This window comes from Eumetopias jubatus, unplaced genomic scaffold, assembly GCF_037043125.1.
Source record: "Eumetopias jubatus isolate StellerSeaLion01/CBP00866 unplaced genomic scaffold, mEumJub1_p1.0 scaffold_14, whole genome shotgun sequence".
In the NCBI taxonomy this organism is placed as follows: Eukaryota; Metazoa; Chordata; class Mammalia; order Carnivora; family Otariidae; genus Eumetopias; species Eumetopias jubatus.
The window spans coordinates 75076660-75104353 of record NW_028274820.1 but is presented as its reverse complement, the minus strand read 5'-3'; the positions used below and the strand labels follow the sequence as shown (position 1 = coordinate 75104353).

Here is a 27694-nt window from a genome sequence, read left to right as displayed (position 1 = left end):
ACAACTTTCAAAAGAAAGAATTCCTACTAAAATTAGTAATTCGTCCATGGAGACGATAAGATGTCAGTACCTCCGGGAAATGGAATTTCTAGGCTTTCTCCAGGCTCTTCAAACCTAATTTTTGTGCCCTGCTGGTAACGGAGCACTGTTTCCTGAATCAAGTCTCTTACAGAAAAAGGGCAACAATAATTTTCACCATAATTTTTAAGTGGTTCTCTCAAAATGATTACCTTAGAGCTTATTAGTACCTTTTCTCTCTTTTTTTAAACAGGACTAAGCCTTATTGGTTAACGTGCTAATTGTATCTACGAGAAATATATTACACTAAGTTTAGCTCTTATGTTTTGTTCATCTGTATCACAATTCTCTTTTACTTTCAAAAGACTTCAATTTCCCTCTCTAAGGGAGATTTTTTTAAAAATAAGATTGACTATATAGTTGACCCCTGAACAACAACACAGGGGTTAGGGGTGCTGACCCCACACGCAATCAAAAATCTACATATTAACTTTTGACCTTCTCAAAACTTAACTAATTGTCTACTATTGATCTGAAGCCTTACTAATAACAGTTGATTCACACATATTTTGTATGTTATATACTGAATTCTTAGAATAAAGTAAGCTAGAAAAAAGAAATTAAAATCATATGGGGGGGGCGCCTGGGTGGCTCAGTCGTTACGCATCTGCCTTCAGCTCAGGTCATGATCCCAGGGTCCTGGGATCGAGCCCCAGATCGGGCTCCCTGCTCAGCGGGAAGCCTGCTTCTCCCTCTCCCACTCCCCCTGCTTGTGTTCCTGCTCCACTATCTCTCTGTCAAATAAATAAAATCTTTAAAAAAAAATCATATGAAAGAGAGAATACATTTACAGTACTATACTGTATTGATAAAAAAAAAAATACCTGTGTATAAGTGGACCCGCACAGTTCAAACCCATGTTTTTCAGGGTCAACTGTATATCCACATAAATTTGAATTATGAATTTTAGGCATGTTCTCACAAGCAAAACTGAATTAACCTAAGCATATGTTATTCTTGTTTATGGGAAGAAATAAACAACACCAAAATTATGTTTAGAAGCAGATTCTAGAGGAGCATGTTGTATTCCAGCATGACACCCATGCTAACTACCATGTATACATAAAACTCACAATTATCCTTGGCAACAGATAATCAGAAAGCTCAGCTTTAGACAGAGGTCTCAAACATGATGATTCGCTAAAATAAACCTCGACTGAATTTTAATTTATTTCCTTTACTTACTCCTTTTGGAAACATAGGAATGCCCCCCCCCCAAAAATGTTCAAAGAACGGGAAAGAACCTGTAAAAATAGACCAACTGGGCCAATGCCAGGAGCTCTGTACTTACATACGGAGTTCTTCTGTGCTCGGCCAAATTGTCCTCTGTGGCCCCCACGGCTGCTGTGGTGCTTCTATCCCCACTAGGGCTGTACATCCGGTTGGGGCCTTGAGCATCTATCTCACGGGGAAGTCTGACATCTCCTACTCCCAGAGCTTCGCTCTTGTATTTCTTCACAAACTGTTCCATCTCCTTCACCTCCTTGGGGGACAACTCATGGCACTTGCAAGGGTCCTGGTCGTGTGCGGGGAGCTGCTTTGCCAACTGTTTCTTTCGGTACTGCGCCCCCTCCGAGCCTGCCACCGGCTGCTTCTCCGTGGGCAGCATCTGCATGTAACGCCTGGCCTGGGCCCCAGGGAGACCAGTGTTAACCGGGAGATGCCTTGGCCATCAGACAAGCAATATTTCATAACACACACTGGAAGCAAATTACTTAAGAAAGAAGGGGGTTTTATCCATTTGTAACAGTCTTTAAAATATATCTTCAGATGTTAACACAATCACAAAAGGTACTGTAAATAGATTTAGTTCAGTAAAAATAAATACATTTTTCTCCATGAAATTAAACCTTTGTTTTCAGTTTATAAGAAGATTTTGGTTACTAATGTTTACCTGTGCTATATACACAGATGTGTAATTGCAAGAGAACACAAATTTTTAGAAGGCATGTTTAAATGTTTAGAATGGCCTATGGATCAGCAGCATTTTTGTCATTATAAAAAAAAGATATTATCATAAGATTCACTTGAATGACTTAACTCATCTTCTTAAAAGACTTCCAAATGTCATATTTGGCTGTTATAACAGTAAAAGGAGTTTGACACAAAATTACTGGGTTTGTTTTTCTGTTTTTTGCCTTACACAGTAAAGTATACTGTTGAACATTTTTTGAGTTTTGAAAAAATGACAGAAATTCTATTCTTTCAGATATTCTTTGCTATCTTAGGAGATATCTTCTCAAGAGTAAGCTAGAAGTTACTAGATATATACAAAACATGTGTTTTTCATCTAAGTATTAAGAATCTCAGACCATTCCCTCAAAAAGATTAACATACCTGAGTAGTCAGGAAAATTCTATGAGGTATCTAATTTTACTTTCAAAAACGAATAGAAGTTAAAAGTCAGAGCAATAGGAACCCCAGAAAAATAATAAACTTGAGGTTGATTAGGTCACTGAAGGGACTGCCCTAAATAAGTAGCCCCGAACTTTAATAAAGAGACTGCCCTTCCCCTTATTATTTACCAATGCCTGATTCTGGACAGGAGGAGCCCATTCATAGGTAACTGTATTGATGGAGACATTCTTCTTGGCAGCAACTGGATTGGTCAGTATCATAACATTACGTTTATACATGGGAATTCCATCTGATTTTAGCTTTGCAATCAGGGTGGTATATTTGGTGTCTTCAAAAAGTTTTCCCACTTTTCGATCCTCTTCATTGCTCAAGAGGACATCATGCTCTTCTTGGCCACACTTGCAGTTACGACATATTTTTCTATAATTTTGGAAATAAGTTGGCAATAACTAATTATACCTATTAAATAAGTAAGCATACTCATACATTTATAGTTTATAAAATACTTTTATACACATTATTCCATATAATGGTATAGAAAGGCAAGCTATTGGGTGGGGGAATTCCAAGTAGCTATCCATAAATTTAAGCAAGGAAACATAAAAATGTACCTTCATATTATAAGACTTCAAAAGCTTAGGTCTTAATAAAAACTGTATGCTCAAGGGAGCATATCTGAGCAAAACCTCATCTGGTATTCCTCATTTTCTTAAATCAGTAAGTAAATAAAATCACCAAAATACTATTACAGCAAGAGGTTTCATATTTTATTGCATGGTAACATTTCATAGCCATTACCTAAGTTTTTTGTTTTTGGGTTTTTTCTAAGTGAGACAGAGGTTGATATTACTTTTCTGATCAAGGACTATAATCCTAGATGCAGCTTCAGCTTTCCTCATTTCCTTTCCTGTCCCGTTGCTAATTTCCTTTCCTTTCCTTTCTCATTTCCTGTTTCCTTTCTCTTCCTTTCCTTTCCCTTTATTTCTTCAAACACTTAGTGACCACTTACTATGTGCTTTCATATGTATAAAAAACCAGATAGATGAAAGTCTTTGGACTTTCAGAGCAATGAAACAAAAGATACCACTAAATGAAATGTCCCCCTTCCCCAATCTGGCCTAGCAGGTAATCATTCTTTCATGCAACATACACAAACGTCCATGTGTTTAGCAATGTACTTAGCTTATATATAGTACTTGGCTTAGCTTATAGCAATGTACTTAGACTGATACACCCTATAATTGCATTTGTGATAGGAAAGAAAAGTACAGGATATGTCATTTGACAGGGCCTAATTTTGACTTGGAACTGGTGAGGAAAGGACTCCATAAAAATATTACTCCGTAAGAAACTAACATTTAGGTTGAGATCTGAAGGATAATGAAACAAGTATGAAGTGTGTGTGTGTGTGTGTGTGTGTGTGTGTGTGTGTGTGTGTGTGTGTGTGTGTACTTGAGATGGGGTAAAGAAAGAGAAGAAAAACCTCCAAACACTGGGTAGAAAGAGTATGTGTGGTGGTCCTGACTTAGGAAAGAGCTTGTGCCCTTAGGTCCCATGATCAGAGAGGGCTGGCGGGACTGCAGTGAGGTAAATAAATGCGGAGTGACAAGGTTGGAGAGGGAGGCAGGCATAAGATCATGCAGGGACTTGTAGGACACATTAAATGATTTGGCTTTTACTGTAAGAATAAGCAGGAGGCACTGAAGGCTTTTAGGTAATGGACTAACATGATTAGATCTATCATTCTCAAAACTGTACCACCTATTATATGAGAATGGATTGGGGTAGACATAATTGGAAGGAGGGAGACCGATTAACATGTCAATGGCGCATCCAGTTTGCAAAGTAACAGGGATCCCAGTACTACTTCACAAGTGGAATTTATATTTTGGATGGTTATTTTTGTGGTCTAGGTAAGATGTGTTATAGCTTGAACTACAGTATTTAACAGTGGAGATGGAAAAACAAGAACAGATTTAAGATCTCCTTGAAGGTAAAACTGACTAAATTTTGTGGTTGCTGTGGACGTAGTGATGGTAAAAGGGAAGGCCCAATCTGCCAGAAAATGAACCCAGGTTTTCAGGATGAGTAAGCTGGTAGAAGGAATGTAACTTATTAAGAGAGTAAATATAAAAGAAGAACAGATTTAAGGTAGTTGGGGGGAAGGCTGATCAAAGTTCTCCAAAATTCAACTACTGAAAAGTTTGAAATGCCTACAAAACAGGGTAAAGATATCAAGTAGATTGTAGGATATGTAGATCTGGTAGAAAATATAAATTTGGGTGTCAGGGAATGACATATTTAATATAAATTGAACAGATCACTTTCACCTCCTGGGCAAGAGTACAGGGAAAAGGTGAGGACTCAGGAAGGAGTCTGGCAGAGAAGCAGAAGCTGGAAGAGGTGACCAAGGAAAACAGAGAAGTAGAGAGATTTTGTGGTGTTAAAAACATAAGCTGGAAGTAAATATAGGGCAATGATAGCATATAAATTAGAGGGAGGAGTCTGAGAATTTTAAAAAAACATTGTAATATCCTTACATTGTTCAGGAAGATATTGAAGATCTAGATTAACATTAGATATTGTTAAGCATGCATATTAAACTAACTAGATAACTAAAGAAGGAAATATTACATATAATTTCTAAACTTAGAGAAAATGGAATGATGATATAAAATGCAAGTAATTAAATAGAAGGCAGTAAGAGGAGAATAAAGAAACTTAGATTAGGACATGTAGAAAGCACAAATTAAGATGGTTAACATAATCCAAATATACCAACAGTCACAATAAATGGACTCAGTGCTCCAGTTAAAAGACAAAGAATTTCACACTGAATTATACAACAAAATTGAACTATATGCTACTTGGAAGAGACACTTAAAATTTAAGGACAAAGAAAGGATGAAAGCATAAGGATGCAAAAAGATACATCAGGCAAAGTCCAACAAAAAGTAAGTTAGATACTTATATTAATATCATACACTTTAGACTTTAATGCTTTTTCCTTTAATGAGTATTAAAGAGAATCACTACATAGTGACAGAAGTTTAAAATCACCTCTATGATGTAACAGGTTTAAAATTAATATAGCTTAATAAGCTATTCAAAATATATAAGCAAAAATAACAGAATTTTAAGAAATAGACAAACTCATTATAGTAACAATAAAAAATTTGAAATAAAGATTTGAAAAACACAATAATCCTGATCAAGCAGACACATAAAAAATACCTTATCCAGTGACTGGAGAATACTTCTTTTTGTGAACATTTGAAACACTTCAGGAAACTGAACGCATACTGGTATTTCTCAAGAAATGCCCAAGGAATCACCATCAACCACATTATTTGAACAGAATATAATTATGTTAGAAATCAACAGCAAAAAAGGAAGAAATCAGGGAGGCAGACAAACCATGAGAGACTATGGACTCCGGGAACCAAACTGAGGGTTACAGAAGGGAGGATGGTGGGGGGATGGGGTAGCCGGGTGATGGGTATTAAGGAGGGCACGTGTTGTGATGAGCACTGGGTGTTATATGCAACTAATGAATCATTGAAAACTACATCAAAAACTAATAATGTACTATATGTTGGCTAACTGAACATAATTTTAATAAAAGTAACTAGAAAGTACTTTTGAAAGACTCCTAAAAAATTCAATATTGAAACAATCACAATAGAAATTAAACCAAACAACATTTTAAGGAAAAAAAGAAAACAAAACTATTACTTCTTGAAATGCAGAACACAACTGAGGGGGTGCTTAGGAGAAAAGGCATAGCTAACCTGCTCAAGTTAGACGGAAAAGAGAATAATATGAGTAAGTTCAACTCAGGAAGTTATGAAAAATGGAGAATAAGACTAAAGAACATGGAAGGAAAATAAAAATAGCAGAAACTAATAAAACAAATGTTTGCTTCTTATAAGATGCAGGGGAAAAATGCATTCAATATATTTCAATACATTTTAACATCTCTTCTGACTACATTTTGCTTAGTAGTTTTAGCTCCAGAAGGAAAATAGACAGAATTTTAGGGAGGGTTTCTGGGAAAAAAAACCCACACTCAAATATATCATACTCAGTGCATTCATTTTAGCAAGAAAGCAACCTTGCCATCACTTCACTCATACAGTCCTGTGGGTACTAATCAGAGCAGTAAGAAAAATCAAAGAAATTGAAGTTAAAAGGATTCATCAGAAAGGGAGAAACTAAACTGCTGTTAATCACAGACGCTATGACTGATCATATAAAAATGTATTAACATCAGTGAGAGTTTAATAAGTTTTCTGGATTTAAAATAAATTGGATTTCTCTACATTACTAAATTAGGAAAAAACAACTAAAAATTCTTAAATGAATCTCTTTGCCAAATAACAAATTATTAAATAATTATAGATTTTTGTGTTTTGTTTTAAGGTGAGGTATGCAACCTAAAAATACAAGATTTGACTCGTGCAGTCCCAGAGAGAGAGAGAGAGAGAGACAGAGTTAGAGATATAGGGGGTGGGGAGGCAAACTAATTTCCTTGTGCACACATTGTTTAGAAATCTTTATTTGGTAAGAATGTGCTGAAGAGTTTGCATATTCTAGTTCAGCTATAAAAGACTCTTACATCTGGTTATCTCATACTCCCACCCCGTGGAAAGGAGCATATTATTCTACTACAGTATGTTCTTCGTTCTTGTTCTTCAGTTAACAAAAACAATATAATTATCCATAAAACTATCACACTGCTTTTGGTTCAAGTTTAAAATCAGACCTTCCTGAGACTTCAGTTCTTTAGGGCTGGGAAGTTAGTTCTTAATATAGATAAATAGATCCTTATATGGCTGTGAACTATGGCATGCATCCGAATAGTCAGCAAAGTGATTAACTAAAGAAGGGAGTAATAAAGTTACAAGGATATGTGATGAAGGATATGGACTTCCTTTGGAAATGTTTATTATCCAGTTCAACACCAGAAAACATGTGCACCATAAAATAAGGGGAGTTAGATTTTAGAATTTGAAAGACAAAAAAAAGCATGTGAAAGAAAGTCTGCTGGTTTCTAAAGCATTAACTGTGACAAGCTGTAGAATAAATAAGTTCTATTTACTATGAAAGTATTATATATAAAAAGGTATATTAACCAATGATATAAGAGCCATCTCTCTACTTTTTCTTATTATGTGTCCTGGCTATTCTTGGAAGATTTATATTCTGAGAATATCTAATTTCCCCATCCACCCCTTCCCCCACCCAACATACCTTTATTAAGTAGGTAAAATCAGGTTAAAACAATACACCAATAGCAGCAGTTGATGAGGGAAAAAGAAGTTTTCAGTTTTCTAAGTGGGGAAAATCCATGAACTGATTCATGATAGCCTTTGAAATCACAGATACATTATAAACCTCATCTGTATCCTCACTCCAGCATGGTGGCAAAGCAGTAACAGAGCACTTGGCAAGAATGTGACTCAAGAGGGTGGAATGGTTCTTTCAGTTCAAGTTGTCATCACTAAGCAGCTGGAGTGACCACATCCCTTAGAGACCGTTTACCCTAGAGCTCCATTTCTAAAATAAAAAGGGATAGCTATAAACCACCGTTCAAGAAAGAAACCTATAAATCTGGGCCAGGTGCCAAGAGCTATCCATTATAGAAATCTATGGTATTTACTAGATCAAAAAAAATTTTTTTTAATTTTTTAAAAATAATATGGGGGGTTAGTCTACAGTGTTTTACATTTGATTCACACATATTTAAATTGGAAAATTTTATTTTTACAAATATCTTTTAAGAACTTTTATTTTTTTTATTTTTTTAAGTATTTATTTATTTGAGAGAGAGAGAGAACACATGTCAGCAGGGGAGGGACAGAGGGAGAGGGAATCTCCAGCAGACTGCGCGGAGCGTGGAGCCCAGTGTGGGGCTTGATCTCACGACCCCGAGATCATGACCTGAGCCGAAATCAAGAGTCTGACACTTAACTGACTAAGCCACCCAGGCACCCTCTTTTAAGAACTTTTAAAGTCATTAGGAAGATAGCCAATAAGTTTATTGCAAGGAAAATTTTGTTGAGGAATCAGGGGAGAAAAGGATATTATCTTGGTAGCCAAGGCATGAGAATGAGTAGGACATTTATTACATAATTAATTTCAACCTAAAATAACCTAGATTCTATTCTTCTTAAGAAAATGAAGAACTTTAAAAAAACTGATTTTATGCCAACCTAAAACAAAACGAAAATGGCATGGGTGAGCACAGTACCCACGTGCTGGGGCTACATTTGTAAGGTTTGTTTTATATCTTTCCTCAGATGCTTCACCAGTAACTTTTGATGATAGATGCAGACAAACAGCTTGTTTACTACATTTATATGAGCTATACCAATTTGATAGCAGTTTTTGAGGGAGTTATAAGTCAGTTACCATACTTAGCACAGTTGCCAAATCTCTAAATCTTCTAACCTGTCCTTCCTATAGAGCACTTCTCAAATTCTCCATTGGATGTTAATAAAAGTTAACAAAATTGTTAATGTTAATAAAAATTGGGGAAGAAAGAAGTGAATTCAGAATTAAGTTTATTTAAAAGGGTCTTTTTTATGACTTCTAAAAAAAGATGCAAATGTAATCTGATAGGCTGGGAAGCTCTAAGTAATGGGGGAGTAGGGTTATTTGTATTAAGAAGTTCTTTGTACAAAAAGTTTAGGGTGTTAGCACATACACATGTAAAGGTTAATGTGCATGACAAATCGGAACTGTATACTCACATTTTTACATTTCAACTTTGGATTTCTTGAGTTAAATCCAGGAGATGGTGTACCAAAATTTAGCAAAAGCACTGTCTCAGAAAAATACACAGATTTACAGTTTCAAGCTGAAAGCAGTCAAGAAACTATCTTTCATCTCCACCCGAAGGGAAATTATTTTTGTATCACTTCATAAAAAATATTATTTTTACAAGGCAAGTGGTAGCAACTGGAGTGCTTTGACATACTGCCCATATTCACAGTGATTTAAAGGTATGGTCATGGCACTGCTACAAATCATATTTTAAAAGGGTTGGAAGCTGCGGTTTTATAACAGGGATATACTTATATGGACTTAAGCGTGGGCCTCTGTTACAGGATTCCACACAAGGATTAATCCATTTATGGTGGGAAATTTTTAGTTTTCAGCCAGCCCTAAACCAATCAGAAATTCTCTGGATATATGCTATATTCAAGTAACACTTTTCTTACAAAATGCTACTATCTTTTTTTTCCTTAACATATATTGCATTATTTGTTTCAGAAGTACAGATCTGTGATTCATCAGTCTCGTACAATTCACAGCGCTCACCATAGCACGTACCCTCCCCAATGTCTATCACCCAGCCACTCAATCCCTCCCACCCCCCACCACTCCAGCAGCCCTCAGTTTGTTTCCTGAGATTAAGAATTCCTCGTATCAGTGAGGTCATATGATACATGTCTTTCTCTGATTGACTTATTTCACTCACAAAATGCTACTATCTTATTAGAAGGATTTATCAAAGATAAAAGACTAATTCTATTACTTATATGATGAATAACTATTATCCTAATGATATTACTTTCAGAATGAAATGACTGACTATAAACTCAAAATCCTGGGTGTGTGTCTTAATATCTCATAAATATTTGTTAGCTCTAGATATTACTTGGAAGTGTGTCCAGAAGACAACAGCTCTTATTTAGTAAGCATCAGGCATCCTCAACCTTTTATTTTTCTCTAGTCTTGTCATTACTGATGCAGTGAAGAAAGAGCTCACAGTTAAAGCATCATTGTCCACAAAGACGTATATGTCATAAAAGCACCACGCTGTAGAGAAGACAGCCTGATGCAGCCCGCAAAGTTCACTGATCATGATGAGCATGTGAACATGGGTTCTAGTTTCTGTTCTGCCATGTAGAAGATGGTGATGAGGAAGGTTTTGGCAAGCTTTGGGTCCAAATTTGAGCTCTGCCATCTATAAGCCATGCCTCTGGTAAGTCATTTAATTTCCCTAAACCTTTGATTTTTCATATATAAAATGGAATACTATCACTTACCTCAAAGGGTATTATGAAGATTAGTTACAATCAGGGACATAAAGTGTTGTGGTAAGCAGAATTCTAAGACGGCCCCTTTGACCTGCACCCTCTGGTGTTACCCTCATGATTATGTTACTACATATGACAAAGGGAGATTATCCAGGTGTGCCAAATCTAATCACATGAGCCCTTTAAAAACATAAATTTTCTCTGGCTGGGCGCAGAAGAGGAAGCCGGAGAGAGTTAAGTCATAGAAAGGATTCTAAGCACTGTTAGTGACTTTGAAGACAGAGGTGGCCCTGTGCCAAGGAATGTGGGTGGCTTCTAGAAGCTGGGAACAGTCCCTGACTGACAGCTGGCAAAGAAACAGGGACAACCTACAACCATAGGAAATGAAGGAAATGAATTCTACCAACATCACAAATGAGTCCAGAAGCAAATTCTAACCCCAGTTTTCAGATTAGAGCCCAACCTGGCCAAAACCTGACTTCAGCCTTTTGAAATTCTAAGCAGAGAATCCAGCTAAGCCTGCCTTGATTTCTGGCCTAAAGCATAAATGGAATCTATTACTAAGTGTTGTTTTAACCTGCTAAATTTGTAGTAATTTTGTTATGCAGCAATAGAAAATCATTATAAGTGCTTATTAGTGTGCGACACAGGAAATTTCATAAATTATATTTCTTATTAATATCTAATAGGCTCAAACAAGTCATTTTAACTTCCCTTGGTTTTAGGTCTTTGATCTAAAAAATGAGGTCTGACTAGCTAAGTTCCAAGTTCCACTCTAAACTTCCATAAGTCTAAGAATTCATTTTTAGTTTTTTCACAACTGTTGTAACACACCTTGAACAGGCAGTCATGCCTGCTGGATCTCTTTCATTCACTCTCCAGATCCATTCTGCACCCTTCTGCATAGTACCCTGAGCCATGCTCTAGGAGGCTGACCTGTAAGGACTGCAGCATTGGGCTACCTTGTCCCTAGCAATGGAAGGTGCCAGCAGGAAATTCGAGTGATGAAGAATAGTGAGGTCTGAGGATTTATTTCCTGGCTTCCTACAAGTGTACAAGGTGCTCAGGCCAAAAATGACCCCTTACTCTCCTTGGGGGTGTGTAGAAGCAGGGAAGAGGGTGCCAAGGACTGAATTGTGCCCCCCCCCCCCCAATTCGTATGTTGAAGCCCTAACCCGTAGTGTGACTGTATTTGTAGATAGAGCTTTTGGGAGGTAAAGTTAAATGAGGGCATAAGAGTAAGGCCCTAATCTGACAGGATTGGTGGCTTTATAAGAAGAGTAAGAGAGAGATCTCTCTCTCCATATACATGCACTGAGAACATGTGAGGACAAAGAGAGAAGATGGCCGTCTGCAGAGCAGGAAGAGGTTTCTCACCAGAACCCAACCATGCTCTGATACCTAACTTCTTGCATTTCCAGCCTCCAGAACTAGAAGACAATACGTCTCTGTTGTTTCAGCCATCCAGTCTATGGGATTTTGCTATGGGAGCCTGAGCTAAGACAGGGAGTTCTCAGAGGTAATGCTTGAACTGAGATTTCAAGAATAGGAAGGACTTTTTGTTTCATGATGGTAAGATGTAGGGTCTTTCCAGCTAAAGGAAACATACAAAAACAAAACAAACAAACAAAAAAAAAACTACAGGTTATTTCAGGGAACAGTATGTACCTACCTCAGCAGCTGAGGCACAGGGTACTTGGAGGGGAAGTGGGAGAGGAGACTAGACAAGCAAGCAGGAGTAGATGTTGAGGTTTGAGGCCAAACATTTTGCCTAAAGGATCAAGCCAAGTGGGAAAGCAATGAAGGTTCTTAAGCTCTTGGGAAGTACATAACAGTATCCATTTTCAAGACCATTCTATGGCTGCATGGAAGTCAGATCGCTGAAAAGTGGGGAATAATTAACTTAGCTCTGATGTTCACAATGTGCCCCATGAAGCCCTACGTGTCCTAGAAGTCAAGGGTTACCATGAAGATGGAAGAGGAAGCTCAGTGGACAGGATCCTGGGACTCTATGTCCACTTTAATCACAGCAGCTCTATGGCCCTAGACCAGACCTGGAATCTTCATTATACTGAGTACAACCGGCCTAGCATATTTTACTTCAATGACTGTACTAAAAATGGCTCATCTGGAGGTCAAAGACACCTGCCCTCTAGCCTTCTAGTTATGGTGAAAAAGTCAAGGAATAATCAAGAATTCTGAGAGAGAAATGTGTCCAAATTCATGCCAGAAGACAGAACTACTAAGCAACCTTCTGGACGATCTGTACAAATCCAAGCGAGGCTGGAGCCTGTGGCAAAACCCTAGTCTTTTATGGCTCCTAACAAATTCTCAGAGTATACCAAGGTAAGTAAATGGAAAAATGAAAACAAAAAAGTGATTTTCAGGCCACAGAAGTCAGCTCTTCTCTGACATTTTTATCTGAAAGTCTCAGATTATAGTGATCTGCAATAGAAAAATAATATAGCACAAATAAGAATTACTCTAAACTAACCTTCTGCTTTAGAGAAAAGATGCTATCACTTAGGAATAAGCTTTAAAAATGTCATTAGCTGTTTTGGCAACTGTAGTCAACCTAAAAAGATTATTTTGATTGCACGGTAAGAACCATGCCCAGCAGAGGGCAGTGCAACTCTCTACACAGCCCACTGAGAGCACAATTAAGTGGTGTGCGCGGTAGGAGCTGAAATATTCTAATCCATGAAATCTATTTTGTGTCTAGTGACTTTACCTTTCAAAACCATGACAGACATGCTGCCTAACTGCTATGTCCCTTGAAAAGGGGGCACAGGGAAGAGCCATGAAAGTCTTGTAATTAAAAACCTCCCTGGAAAATTTTAGCTCCCTACAAATAAAGAACTGTACCGTCATTTCTTGGTGAGCGGAGGTTTCTGTTGCCCTACTTATTATTTATTTATTTATTATTTATTTATTTATTCATGAGAGACAGAGGAGGGGAGAAAGAGAGAGAGAGAGAAGCAGAGGGAGAAGCAGGCTCCCAAGGAGCAGGGAGCCCGATGCGGGACTCGATCCCAGGACTCTGGGATCATGACCTGAGCCGAAGGCAGACGCTTAACCATCTGAGCCACCCAGGCGCCCACCCTCACTATTTAAAACAACTGTCTTTGTTTCCTAAAACTTGCTAAAGAAACCTTTAAAAGAGCTTTATATCTCAAATTTTATTTGTTTACATTCTCCTTTAACTTACATTGTACACAGTCCCAAGAGCAGATGAAATTTTTTATTCTAGAGAGTTTTCTATGGAAATATGCAGTACAGAAGTGAGGTTCTCAAGTGAGGTTTATTCTAACAAGGCATCTGCCGTCCTAATAATGTATAGTTGATGACTAACTTTTTCTCCTTGTCCTAATGACGTACAGTTGATGACTTTTTTCTTCTAACAATAACATGCTGATTCTAACTTTGAACAGATTTATAAACTACCATCACAGTCCTTGACAGCCACTGATGAACAACATTTATTCTTATACGAACAGGTTTAAAATAGCGATTTTTAGATGTATAGGACATACTATCACTTTAAAATATGTAAATCAGAGCACCTGGGTGGCTCAGTCGGTTAAGCGACTGCCTTCAGCTCAGGTCATGATCCTGGAGTCCCAGGATCAAGTCCCACATCGGGCTCCCTGCTCAGCAGGGAGTCTGCTTCTCTCTCTGACCCTCTTCCCTCTCATGCTATCTCTCATTCTCTCTCTCTCAAATAAATAAATAAAATCTTAATAAAAAAATAAATAAAATATGTAAATCAGATCTATATAAAATTCACATTGTTTTCAAAATTCATATTTTTGATCCACTAACAGTTGTCTGTCATGTATGTGCACTTGATTCAAGCCAAGACAATAGAAATGAATTATTATTTTTTTAATTTAAGTGTTTCAAAGTTTCTCAGTAGTAAATTTATAGCTGAAAATTTTGAAGAGTCCTTAGGTTCAAGTCTATGTCCTGACAACTAGCATATGAATGCTTAATTAGCCATATTTATAATTTATTGTAAATATACAGATAAGATGTGCAAAGTTACCAATTTTTAAGAAAAGAATAATTATAATAAATAGTGACAGATTACCATAAACTTATTTGCTGCTCAGAAAAGAGACATATTCAGTATTCTAGACTCATAGGAAATATGAAGGACAGCAAATAAACAATTCCAGATATAGTTATATGGTCCAGTTAGCTCAGTCACACTTAATGATAGGAAGACAGAATAGATTTATTTTTTATTTATTTCTTAGAAGAGAATATGGCAGATCTACAACTTAGCAACCATGCTAGAGAATTTGCAAGAGGTTCTCCACTGCCTGAGGAGGCACTGTCAAAGAGCAGAAATTATTTATGTGGTTGTAGTTTTTAAAACATTACCTCCAAAAATGTAGTTCGAATCCTTCACATTTTTCTTTGCATTTTAAACAGGGGGCTCCAAATCCTTGCTCATGACCTAAGCCCATCTGTTAAGGAGAAAACAATTTGTATTATAACAGTTTTAAAAAATCTTAAAAATTCAATAAATTCCACTTCTAATTCCACTTACCATTCCTGTTGATATAATTTCAAACAACTCTTTTATGAGTATCAGGTTGTTTGGTTAATGATGACACTTAGATAGAGATATGGGGACTGGAAGTACCTATACAACATACCTTTAATTCTTACTGCTTTTTTCATGAAAAGCACCAGAATACAACTGTGTAGAAGACTATAAATACCGTAAGTTGCAGAAAGTCATAAATTGATCTCTTCGGCCACTATACGCCCTGTATACAATAGCAACAGGGGGCAGAGAGCCAGAGCTTGGAGGGCAAGTCTGCCCCTATTAACATATTTTACAGCAAACAAGGAATATGAAGATTTTAGGATTATGATTAAAATAGTATTATTTCATTTTATTATTTACTATTCATTTATTTTATTAATTTATGATCCATTTTATTATTTATATCATATTTATTATATTCAAAATATTATTTAAGTATAATAATAATAGCAACAATAAGCATATATTGAATGCCAGGGATAGATAATAAGCACTTATCGAAATCTTATAAAATCTCACAAAATGCTTATAAAGTAGGCAATATTATTCTCTATTTTAGAGAGGACAACTGAAATTTAGAGAGGTTACAGAACTTGTTTAAGTTCAAAGTGTAAATAAATGGTAGAGAAGTGATCTGGGTTCAGGTCTTCCTGACTCTGAAGCCTGTGCTTTTATGCCTAGGGTGAGCAGAGAGGGGATGTACTATTGCCCTTATTATAGCAAACTATTGCTTTTAATCATATTAAACAATAATCCTTGGGAACTTGCTGAGACATGACTTAGTAAACAGAAAAGGGGGTGGTGCAGATGAGGGAAGGACACAAGAAGGCAATGTAAGCTCTTTCACCCAACTATTGATATTAGAATAAAAAAGATCAGCCCACCTTATATCAGCACATGGGCAAATCACCAGTGACCAGGCTACTCTGTATTTTAAATATCACATCCGTGATTGCTAACAAATTCGTTACCGCCTAGTGCCTGGAGTTAAAAGAGTTCAAGCTGGACAAATAATAGATTTTCTACCAGGGCACCCTTTTGTAATTTTACCAAGTTGTGTTTTTGCTATGCAATCTAAACCACACTGTTACTTCTTCCTTGAAAGATCAGTCTGACCATGCCCTGAAGTGTAGATGAAGCCCGCCCTTTTTTTTCTGAAGAAAATAACCACATCCTCTTACCATAACTAAGGTCTACCCAGCTGCTCAGGGGAACCCACATTATTTTTAAGTCAGACCATCTCAAGCATACTCTCTAAAAGTGATAAAAATCTGTCTAGTATTAACTAAACTTCATCACTTTTGCCATGTCCCCAGGACCAATTTTTTTTTAAAGATTATTTATTTATTTGAGAGAGAGAATGAGATAGAGAGAGAGCATGAGAGGGGAGAGGGTCAGAGGGAGAAGCAGACTCCCTGCTGAGCAGGGAGCCCGATGTGGGACTCGATCCCGGGACTCCAGGATCATGACCTGAGCTGAAGGCAGTCGCTTAACCAACTGAGCCACCCAGGTGCCCTCCCCAGTACCAATTTTAAAAAGATTTTGAAGTTGTATATTTTAATACTAGGTGACACTTTTTTTGTTTGCTTGCTTTCTTGTTTTTTTGCTTTTTTTTTTAAGGAATCAAATTGTTTCCTTGTCACTGATGATCACAGCTCACAGTACAGAAATAAAGTGGGTTAAGCAAAAGAGAGAAAAACTGGTTATTTGAGGTTTTTTTAAAAAAGATTTTATTTATTTGAGAGAGAGAGAACATGAGGGGGGTGGTGAGGGAGGCAGAGGGAGAAGCAGGCTCCCCGATGGGCAGGGCGCCTGACGTGGGGCTCGATCCCAGGACCCCAGGATCATGACCCCAGGATCATGACCTGAGCTGAAGGCAGACACTTAACTGACTGAGCCACCCAGGCACCCCTGGGTTTTCTGGTCTTTTGTAAGGAATGTAATTAAAGAGTTTTCTCTTATCAGTACGATATCCAGACTAAAAAGAATGGCAAATCTAAAAAAGGGTATTCTTTTTTAAGCTCTTTCTAATTTTCCATTACAGGAGAGTTAACAATCCTGAACTCACCTGGTATATGGATTTCCTTCATAGGTGGTTTCATGCATTCCTACCAAACTCTGATCCCAAATGAAAATTAAGATGACATTAAGGCTTAATCACATAGTTTAGCTTAAATCAGCTGCTTCTAAACTCTCTTGTATTTAATTCACAGTAAGAAATACATTTTATCTCATGACAGAGATATGCACACACACATTAAATGTCCACAAATTTTTACCTGCTTTCAAATCTGAATCACCTGGACTGAGCAGCACCGGCCTTAGTAAAATACTGCAAGCATACTGGAAAAATTGCATCTCATTCTCTAATTCTGAATGGAACCTGGAAGCTTAGCTAATATAACTAGAACCCCAATTAGTCAGCAGAGGTTTTACACTAAGGCCCAGTGCAGTTCATCGCCAATTTATTATTTTTTTTTATTAAAAGATTTTATTTATTTATTTATTTGACAGAGATAGAGACAACGAGAGAGGGAATACAAGCAGAGGGATTGGGAGAGGGAGAAGCAGGCTTCCCACTGAGCAGGGAGCCCAATGCGGAGCTCGATCCCAGGACCCTAGGATCATGACCTGAGCCAAAGGCAGACGCTTAACAACTGAGCCACCCAGGAACCCCTCATTGCAAATTTATAAAGTCAGCATTGGAAAGGGGCAAATTGTTTCTTTCCTACCTGCTTTTTATCTTCTTAAAATAGTGATCAGTTTACCTACTAGAATTATTAAAACTGGTGATGTTTCCTGAACGTGTCTTCTAAAGTGGCCCACATATTCTTATTGCTGGACAGGCCTAGGCATCCCCCTGGTGTAAGAGACCAGGAAATTAAAATCAAGAGGAGGGCCGTTCTGCTCCTGATCACACAGCCAGTCAAGAGCTTGCTAACCTACCACTGTGCTACGGAGCAGACCTCCACAGAGCATCGGATGCAAGCCCTTCAGTCTTCCAAAGATTCCCGGGCCCATTTCTGCCTCAAGGGAAAGGACTACAAGCCTTTAAATGTAATGACTGACACGTTTAGAATGGGAAGATACAAATCTGTCAGGAAGGCTGGGGAGGCTCTTTTGAAATGATGCTTGAACTGAGCTGAAAGGTTGAGCAGCACCTGACTCAGCAGAGAGAGGGAAAAGCACATTTAAGGCAGAGGGCACAACTGATGTAAGGTTTGTGGCAGAAGAGGGCACTGTTAGAGCTGGGACACCTTAGAGCACTTGAGAGGTGATCAGATCAGGCTTGCAACAGGCTGAGGGAGCTTTTTTGTCTTTCTCCTTTTCTTTTCCTTTTCCCAAGGAAGAAATAATCTTCTGAGGATGAGACTGGGAAGGAAGAAGCACTCGAGAAAAGCCATGCAGGCAATGGAGGGGATGGACAGGGAATGGGGGAGCAAGAGCACCCCTCAAGCTCTGGCAGCCACGCCACAGAGCCCCCTCTGGGGAGATAGGAACTTGACTCTGAAAAAAAGCAGTCATTTGAGGGAAACAGCTCTGCAGCCTACCCCAGAAAGCTCGGAAAGCACTGCTCCAGTGTTCTTCCATCCTCCCCGCCTGCCCCACTGGCGTGCCTTAGAAGGCCAATGAAATCTCCATCTAGGTTCCTTCAGTACAGTTTATGACTACCTGAAGAAAGTATCCCTCCCACCTTTCCAAACACACACACTTTCATTTTCCCCAAATGCTCAGACACAAGGAGTGAAGGGACTCTCAAAATATCAGAGAGAGGGAACGAGTAAATGAAAGAGAGTGGAATGAGATCATGGCAATATGATACACTCTCCTGCTGTAATTCACTGAAAGCAGTTCTAATTAAAAATAAACATACAAACAAAAAAGACACCTAGCTTTCAAAACCACTGTTCGTAGCTAAAGTGATTAGAGAGTTTCAGACTGGGAATAAACTTGTTTTCCTAGAGAAATTTCATTAAAAGAAACTATTTTATAGCTATAAGTGTATAGCTATAAAACTTGAACTTCCTTGAAACCCAGCAATGAAGATCTCTAACCTATGCCACTTCACTTTCAGAGAACTGAAAATGCAAAAAGAGCACTGAAGGGAGTCAGGAAAACTGTGATCTGGTCCCAAGGTGTCACTGCCAAGTCCAGTGATTTCAGAAGTCATTTTTATTCTTTGAGCTTCTTCGTGTAGATAATGAAGGAATTGAGTTAGATCAATTCTAACAAACCTTTTAATTCTAAAATTATGACTGCAGGGATGCCTGGGTGGCTCAGTCGGTTAAGCAGCTGCTTTCGGCTCAGGTCATGATCCTGGAGTCCTGGGATCGAGTCCCACATCGGGCTCCCTGCTCTGCGGGGAGCCTGCTTCTCCCTCTGCCTGCTGCTCTCCTGCTTGTGCTCTCTCTCTGACAAATAAATAAATAAAATCTTAAAAAAAATAAAATAAAATAAAATTATGACTGCAAATCAGGTTTCAGATTAACTTGATCTGAGTTTGTTATTCGGCATGGTCTTCTGCTCAGCATTTAAACACTAAATAGACAATAGTCATTTGAAAAAGCTAATAGATTACTGGCTCATATAGGTTAGAATCATTTGGAGTTCAGTTTGGAGGAGGAGTTTATAAAGGAAACAAAAAATTTAAGTTCTGAGGGATAAGACACAGTTCTGTTGCACGTAATTATTTTAGCAGCAAATGTGATATGGTATTCCCTGCAGAGTCAACACTTGGTGCCTTAAAAACACATGTTTTTCATAAGTGCACAGGTCCCAAAACTCTCTACTTACTTCATATAATTTTAGTAACACATTCTGGCCAGCATCAATACAAGGATATGACAGATTAATTTTTCTTCTTCAGTGTCCAAAAAACAGATCCTTTGGATTGACTATATTTGGAAAAACTACAGCCAGGCTTTAGGAATACCTATCAAAGTCCTTTGAAAAAATAAAAATGACTCTATAGTATGTTTCCTGAAATACTAGTCCTAGACAAATAAAATTTTTAAAGTATCCTTAACTATAGGTTCCAGATACTGAACTTACATTACCATGATCTATGCCCCAAAACACCCCTTGTCCCCTGCTTATTCTAGGGTAAGAAATGGGAATGGAATCAATTTCTCCATATTCATAATTTCAGGTAACCAGATAGGTTGGCAACATTTCAAGTGACCCTGCTGATCCAGGAAAGGGTATTGCATGTCAGATACTTTAAAGAAAAAGGAAAGAAGGATAGGAAACATCTGGTATTTCAACATGGTCTGAGTTGATTTGGAGATAATTTGAGTCTGGAAGATATTACGCAGTATTCAGGGTGAGATCATCAGATTCATGCTGTTTTCATAACCAAATTTCCCTCTGGAGCAAAGAATCATATGTGGTTACTAAACAAGCAAGTGTTACTAAGACTTCTTTAATCATTTTGGAATGAAGCGGACCAAGGTAGATTATAGGAAATATACATATCTTCTCTTTCTCTCTGTACATGTGCATGTTATTTACCTATTTATCACACATGCAGACATACATATATTCATATTATACTCTTAAAGAAGCATTTTAGACCTTGTTCATACAAATGAATATTCTGAACAAAGGAATGACATTTCCAAAAAAAATTAGTTCCTCTCAACACATGGCTCTTTTAGAAACTTGGTGTGATCTGGGAAGTTCCCCTACCTGAATCAATATATTTGATTCATCAGTGACACAAAAATTTAAATTATTTTACATTTTTTGTTCATTGCCTGCTTCCTAATCTCTACCAAGATTTGCAGTACCCACTCCCACCCCCCAGAAAAAGGTTAGGCTACACAGAAAACCAGACTTAAATATAAAAACAGAGGAATCCTTCAACTTTTATATAGTTTGGCAAATTTCTTAGATGAGAATACAAAGAAATGATTTATTATGATTAAGAGCTACTATTAATCATTTCTAGCAAAACTGCTATATCTTTTTTTTTTTCGCTTATAAGAACAAAAACTTTCCATCTCTTATTTAAGTTCGAAATACATAAGAGGAAGAATGAAGAAAAAGTTGTCACCACCCACCTGGTTGCACAAACTGGGGCCCAGAGTCCTCCCTGTCCCGGTCTAGCATGCTTACTATGCTCCAAGTCTGGCTGGTCTCTCCTCTAAAAACTCCACGGTTTATTTCCCTCACCTCCACTCCACTGCTCAATGTTCACACTTCTGTCATGTCAACCTGGGATCACTCTCCTCGATGATCGCTCTCTTTGATGGCGTCCTATTGCCACTCTCAAAATTACTTTAATAAAACCTAAAGATGATCACAACATTCTCCTTGTTAGATGCTTTTACTGAGTTCAATGAATTCCACAAGTCTTAACATGCAGAGAAGGTCATTTTCAATCCTCACCACCCTTCTTCCTTCCACTCCGTTCCTCACAAAACTCTGCTTCCCAGGGGAGCTTCTCCCCTTTGTTGGATCTCATTCCCCTTCTCCTCCATCTGGCAAAATCCTACTTTGTACAGACCCAACTCAAACATCAGTTACTATGCGATGCCCTTCTTGGACTATTCTCAATCAAGTGCTAAATCCCCATCAGTCTATTATTTACTCCCTTTTTATTTTGCTATGACGGTTTAACCTCAGTTTACCCCATTAGACTACAAGTTTCTTGTTCATATTTGAATCCTGATGCTTGCCACAGAGCCCGAGCTTGACAGAAATGCCAGAAAGTTTTATTTATTTAATGCTTGTCTTAATTATCTAATGACCTTTAACATACTACTTTTATCCCACAAGTTCACATAGTACTTTTACCCCAGGAACTTCCATTGCATTTCAAAAAGGGGGAAAAAAAAAAAGCTCTGGTAGGGCTGGTTATTACCAGCATGGTTCTAAGATGGATCATCTCATTTTATCCTCACAACACCCCTATGTAAGTCTATGAGATACTATTAATTATCATCTGCATTTTCATCCCGATGAAGAAACTGGAGCAGAGAATTTTTAACTTGCCCCAGGTCGTCTGCATTGCAGAATGCCCATTTTTTTAAAAAAATTTTTTATTGTTATGTTAATCACCATACATCATTAGTTTTTGATGTAGTGTTCCATGATTCATTGTTTGTGCATAACACCCAGTGCTCCACGCAGAACGTGCCCTCTTTAATACCCATCACCAGGCTAACCCATCCCCTCAACCCCCTCCCCTCTAGAAACCTCAGTTTGTTTTTCGGAGTCCATCGTCTCTCATGGTTCGTCTCCCCCTCCGACTTACTGCCCTTCATTCTTCCCCTCCTCCTATCTTCTTCTTTTTTTTTTCTTAACATATATTGCATTATTTGTTTCAGAAGTACCGATCTGTGATTCAACAGTCTTGCACGATTCACAGTGCTCACCATAGCACATACCCTCCCCAATGTCTGTCACCCAGCCACCCCATCCTTCCCACCCCCCACCACTCCAGCAACCCTCAGTTTGTTTCCTGAGGTTAAAAATTCCTCATATCAGTGAGGTCATATGATACATGTCTTTCTCTGATTGACTTATTTCACTCAACATTAACACCCTCCAGTTCCATTCATGTCCTTGCAAATGGCAAGATCTCATTCCTTTTTATGGCTGCATAATATTCCATTGTGTATATATACCACAACTTCTTCATCCATTCATCTGTCGATGGACATCTTGGCTCTTTCCACAGTTTGGCTATTGTGGACATTGCTGCTATAAACATTGGGGTGCACGTACCCCTTCGGATCCCTACATTTGTATCTTGGGGGTAAATACCCAGTAGTGCAATTGCTGGATCATATGGTAGCTCTATTTTCAACTGTTTGAGGAACCTCCATACTGTTTTCCAGAGTGGTTGCACCAGCTTGCATTCCCACCAACAGTGTAGGAGGGTTCCCCTTTCTCCACATCCCTGCCAACATCTGTTGTTTCCTGACTTGTTAATTCTAGCCATTCTGACTGGTGTGAGGTGGTATCTCACTGAGGTTTTGATTTGGATTTCCCTGATGCCGAGCGATGTTGAGCACTTTTTCATGTGTCTGTTGGCCATTTGGATGTCTTCTTTGGAAAAATGTCTGTTCATGTCTTCTGCCCATTTCTTGATTGGATTATTTGTTCTCTGGGTGTTGAGTTTGATAAGTTCTTTATAGATTTTGGATACTAGCCCTTTATCTGATATGTCATTTGCAAATATTTTCTCCCATTCTGTTGGTTGTCTTTTGGTTTTGTGGACTGTTTCTTTTGCTGTGCAAAAGCTTTTTATCTTGATGAAATCCCAATAGTTCATTTTTGCCCTTGCTTCCCTTGCCTTTGGCGATGTTTCTAGGAAGAAGTTGCTGCGGCTGAGCTCGAAGAGGTTGCTACCTGTGTTCTCCTTTAGGATTTTGATGGACTCCTGTCTCACGTTTAGGTCTTTCAACCATTTGGAGTCTATTTTTGTGTGTGGTGTAAGGAAATGGTCCAGTTTCATTCTTCTGCATGTGGCTGTCCAATTTTCCCAACACCATTTGTTGAAGAGACTGTCTTTATTCCATTGGACATTCTTTCCTGCTTTGTCAAAGATGAGTTGACCATAGAGTTGAGGGTCCATTTCTGGGCTCTCGATTCTGTTCCATTCATCTATGTGTCTGTTTTTGTGCCAGTACCATACTGTCTTGATGATGACAGCTTTGTAATAGAGCTGGAAGTCTGGAATTGTGATGCCGCCAGCTTTGCTTTTCTTTTTCAATATTCCTCCAGCTATTTGGGGTCTCTTCTGGTTCCATACAAATTTTAGGATTATTTGTTCCATTTCTTTGAAAAAAGTGGATGGTATTTTGATGGGGATTGCATTGAATGTGTAGATTGCTCTAGGTAGCATTGACATCTTCACAATGTTGGTTCTCCCAATCCATGAGCATGGAACGTTTTTCCATTTCTTTGTGTCTTCTTCAATTTCTTTCATGAGTATTTTATAGTTTTCTGAGTACAGATCCTTTGCCTCTTTGGTTAAATTTATTCCCAGGTATCTTATGGTTTTGGGTGCAATTGTAAATGGGATCGACTCCTTGATTTGTCTCTCTTCTGTCTTGTTGTTGGTGTATAGGAATGCCATTGATTTCTGTGCATTGATTTTATATCCTGCTACTTTACTGAATTCCTGTATGAGTTCTAGCAGTTTTGGGGTGGAGTCTTTTGGGTTTTCCACGTACAGTATCATATCATCTGCAAAGAGTGAGAGTTTGACTTCCTCTTTGCCGATTTGGATGCCTTTGATTTCTTTTTGTTGTCTGATTGCTGTGGCTAGGACTTCTATGTTGAATAGCAGTGGTGATAGTGGACATCCCTGCCGCGTTCCTGACCTTAGGGGAAAAGCTGAGAGCTTTTCCCCATTGAGAATGATATTTGCTGTAGGTTTTTCATGGATGGCTTTTATGATATTGAGGTATGTACCCTCTATCCCTATACTCTGAAGTTTTGATCAAGAAAGGATGCTGTACTTTGTCAAATGCTTTTTCTGCATCTATTGAGAGGATCATATGACTCTTGTTCTTTCTTTTGTTAATGTATTGTATCACGTGGATTGATTTGCGGATGTTGAACCAACCTTGCAGCCCAGGGATAAATCCCACTTGATCATGGTGAATAATCCTTTTAATGTACTGTTGGATCCTATTGGCTAGTATTTTGGTGAGAATTTTTGCATCCATGTTCATCAAGGATATTGGTCTGTAATTCTCCTTTTAATGAGGTCTTTGTCTAGTTTTGGGATCAAGGTAACGGTGACCTCATAAAATGAGTTTGGAAGTTTTCCTTCCATTTCTATTTTTTGGAACAGTTTCAGGAGAATAGGTATTAATTCTTCTTTAAATGTTTGATAGAATTCCCCTGGGAAGCCATCTGGGCCTGGGCTTTTGTTTGTTGGGAGATTTTTGATGACTGCTTCAATTTCCTTAGTGGTTATAGGTCTGTTCAGGTTTTCTATTTCTTCCTGGTTCAGTTTTGGTAGTTGATACATCTCTAGGAATGCACCCATTTCTTCCAGGTTATCTAATTTGCTGGCATAGAGTTGCTCATAATATGTTGTTATAATTGTTTGTATTTCTTTGGTGTTGGTTGTGATCTCTTCTCTTTCATTCATGATTTTGTTGATGTGGGTCATTTCTCTTTTCTTTTTGATAAGTCTGGCCAGCGGTTTATCAATCTTGTTAATTCTTTCAAAGAACCAACTCCTAGTTTCGTTGATCTGTTCTACTGTTCTTTTGGTTTCTATTTCATTGATTTCTGCTCTGATCTTTATTATTTCTCTTCTCCTGCTGGGTTTAGGCTTTATTTGCTGTTCTTTCTCTAGCTCCTTTAGGTGTAGGGTTAGGTTGTGTATTTGAGACCTTTCTTGTTTCTTGAGAAAGGCTTGTATTGCTATATACTTTCCTCTCAGGACTGCCTTTGCTGTATCCCAAAGATTTTGAACAGTTGTGTTTTCATTTTCATTGGTTTCCATGAATTTTTTTAATTCTTCTTTAATTTCCTGGTTGACCCATTCATTCTTTAGTAGGATGCTTTTTAGCCTCCATGTATTTGAGTTCTTTCCGACTTTCCTCTTGTGATTGAGTTCTAGTTTCAAAGCACTGTGGTCTGAAAATATGCAGGGAATAATCCCAATCTTTTGGTATCGGTTGAGACCTGATTTGTGACCTAGGATGTGATCAATTCTGGAGAATGTTCCATGGGCACTAGAGAAGAATGTGTATTCTGTTGCTTTGGGATGGAACGTTCTGAATATGTCTGTGAAGTCCATTTGGTCCAGTGTGTCATTTAAAGTCTTTATTTCCTTGTTGATTTTTTGCTTAGATGATCTGTCCATTTCAGTCAGGGGGGTGTTAAAGTCCCCCACTATTATTGTATTGTTGTCAATGTGTTTCTTTGCTTTTGTTATTAATTGCCTTATAAAAGTGGCATGTTAGGGGCATAGATATTTACAATTGTTAAATCTTCTTGTTGGATAGACCCTTTAAGTAAGATATAGTGTCCTTCTTCATCTCTTATTACAGTCTTTGTTTTAAAATCTAATTTGTCTGATATAAGAATTGCCACCCCAGCTTTCTTTTGGTGTCCATTAGCATGGTAAATGGTTTTCCACCCCCTCACTTTCAATGTGGGGGTGTCTTTGGGTCTAAAATGAGTCTCTTGCAGACAGCATATTGATGGGTCTTGTTTTTTAATCCAATCTGATAGCCTGTGTCTTTTGATTGGGGCATTTAGCCCATTTACATTCAGGGTAACTATTGAAAGATAGGAATTTAGTGCCATTGTATTGCCTGTAAGGTGACTGTGACTGTATATTGCCTGTGTTCCTTTCTGATCTATGCTGCTTTTAGGCTCTCTCTTTGCTTAGAGGACCCCTTTCAATATTTCTTGTAGGGCTGGTTTTGTGTTTGCAAATTCCTTTAGTTTTTGTTTGTCCTGGAAGCTTTTTATCTCTCCTTCCATTTTCAATGACAGCCTTGCTGGATATAGTATTCTTGGCTGCATATTTTTCTTGTTTAGTGCTCTGAAGATATCATGCCAGTCCTTTCTGGCCTGCCAGGTCTCTGTGGATAGGTCTGTTGCCAATCTAATGTTTCTACCATTGTAGGTTACATATCTCTTCTCCCGAGCTGCTTTCAGGATTTTCTCTTTGTCTCTGAGACTCTTAAGTTTTACTATTAGATGTCGGGGTGTTGACCTATTTTTATTGATTTTGAGAGGGGTTCTCTGTGCCTCCTGGATTTTAATGCCTGTTTCCTTCCCCACATTAGGGAAGTTCTCTGCTATAATTTGCTCCAACATACCTTCTGCCCCTCTCTCTCTTTTTTCTTCTTCTGGGATCCCAATTATTCTAATGTTGTTTCCTCTTATCGTATCACTTATCTCTCAAATTCTGCCCTCGTGATCCTGTAGTTGTTTCTCTCTCTTTTTCTCAGCGTCTTTATTTTCCATCATTTGGTCTTCTATATTGCTGATTTTCTCTTCTGCCTCATTTATCTTAGCTGTTAGTGTCCCCATTTTTGATTGCACCTCATTAATAGCCTTTTTGATTTCGACTTGGTTAGATTTTAATTCTTTTATTTCTCCAGAAAGGGTTTCTCTAATAACTTCCACGCTTTTTTCAAGCCCAGCTAGTATCTTTAAAGTCATGATTCTGAACTCTAGGTCTGACATCGTACTAATGTCCCTATTGAGTAGGTCCCTGGCAGACGGTACTACCTCTTGTTCTTTTTGCTGAGGTGATTTTTTTCATTTTGTCATTTTGTCCAGAGGAGAACAGATAAATGAGAGAACAAAATGCTAACAGGTTAACAACGTCCCCAGCAAATATACTCTATACAAATCAGAAAAGACCTGAAACCAGGGGAAAAGAAAAGGAAAGAAAGAAAAAAGAAAGAGAAAAAAAAAAAGAAAAAGAAAAAGATAAAAACAAACAAAAACAGAAAACAACAACAAAAAAACCAGAATATGATCAAATATGATCAGGCTAGTGCATAGATCAGTGCCACACACTAGATTTTGGGTGTATTTTGGTCTGTTAGAAGAAAGTGCCTCCTAAAATTTTAAAGGAAGAAAGACTTATATATGTACAAAATAAGGATTGATACAATGAAGGGATGGAAGATGACTGTAAAGATGAAACTTATAAAAG

At 38.0% G+C, this 27694-nt stretch overlaps 1 protein-coding gene across 1 annotated transcript in view; it reads right to left on the bottom strand.

The window, feature by feature from the left end:
• The window catches only part of TES (testin LIM domain protein), a 53787-nt gene that overhangs the window by 7367 nt on the left and 18726 nt on the right, over positions 1 to 27694 (bottom strand). Inside the window, exons 2-4 of the mRNA XM_028104863.2 lie at positions 14871 to 14956; positions 2604 to 2856; positions 1370 to 1705 (exon numbers count right to left, since the gene is read on the bottom strand). Of these exons, the coding sequence (XP_027960664.1) occupies positions 1370 to 1705; positions 2604 to 2856; positions 14871 to 14956 (675 nt within the window). The remainder of the gene's footprint in view (positions 1 to 1369; positions 1706 to 2603; positions 2857 to 14870; positions 14957 to 27694) is intronic.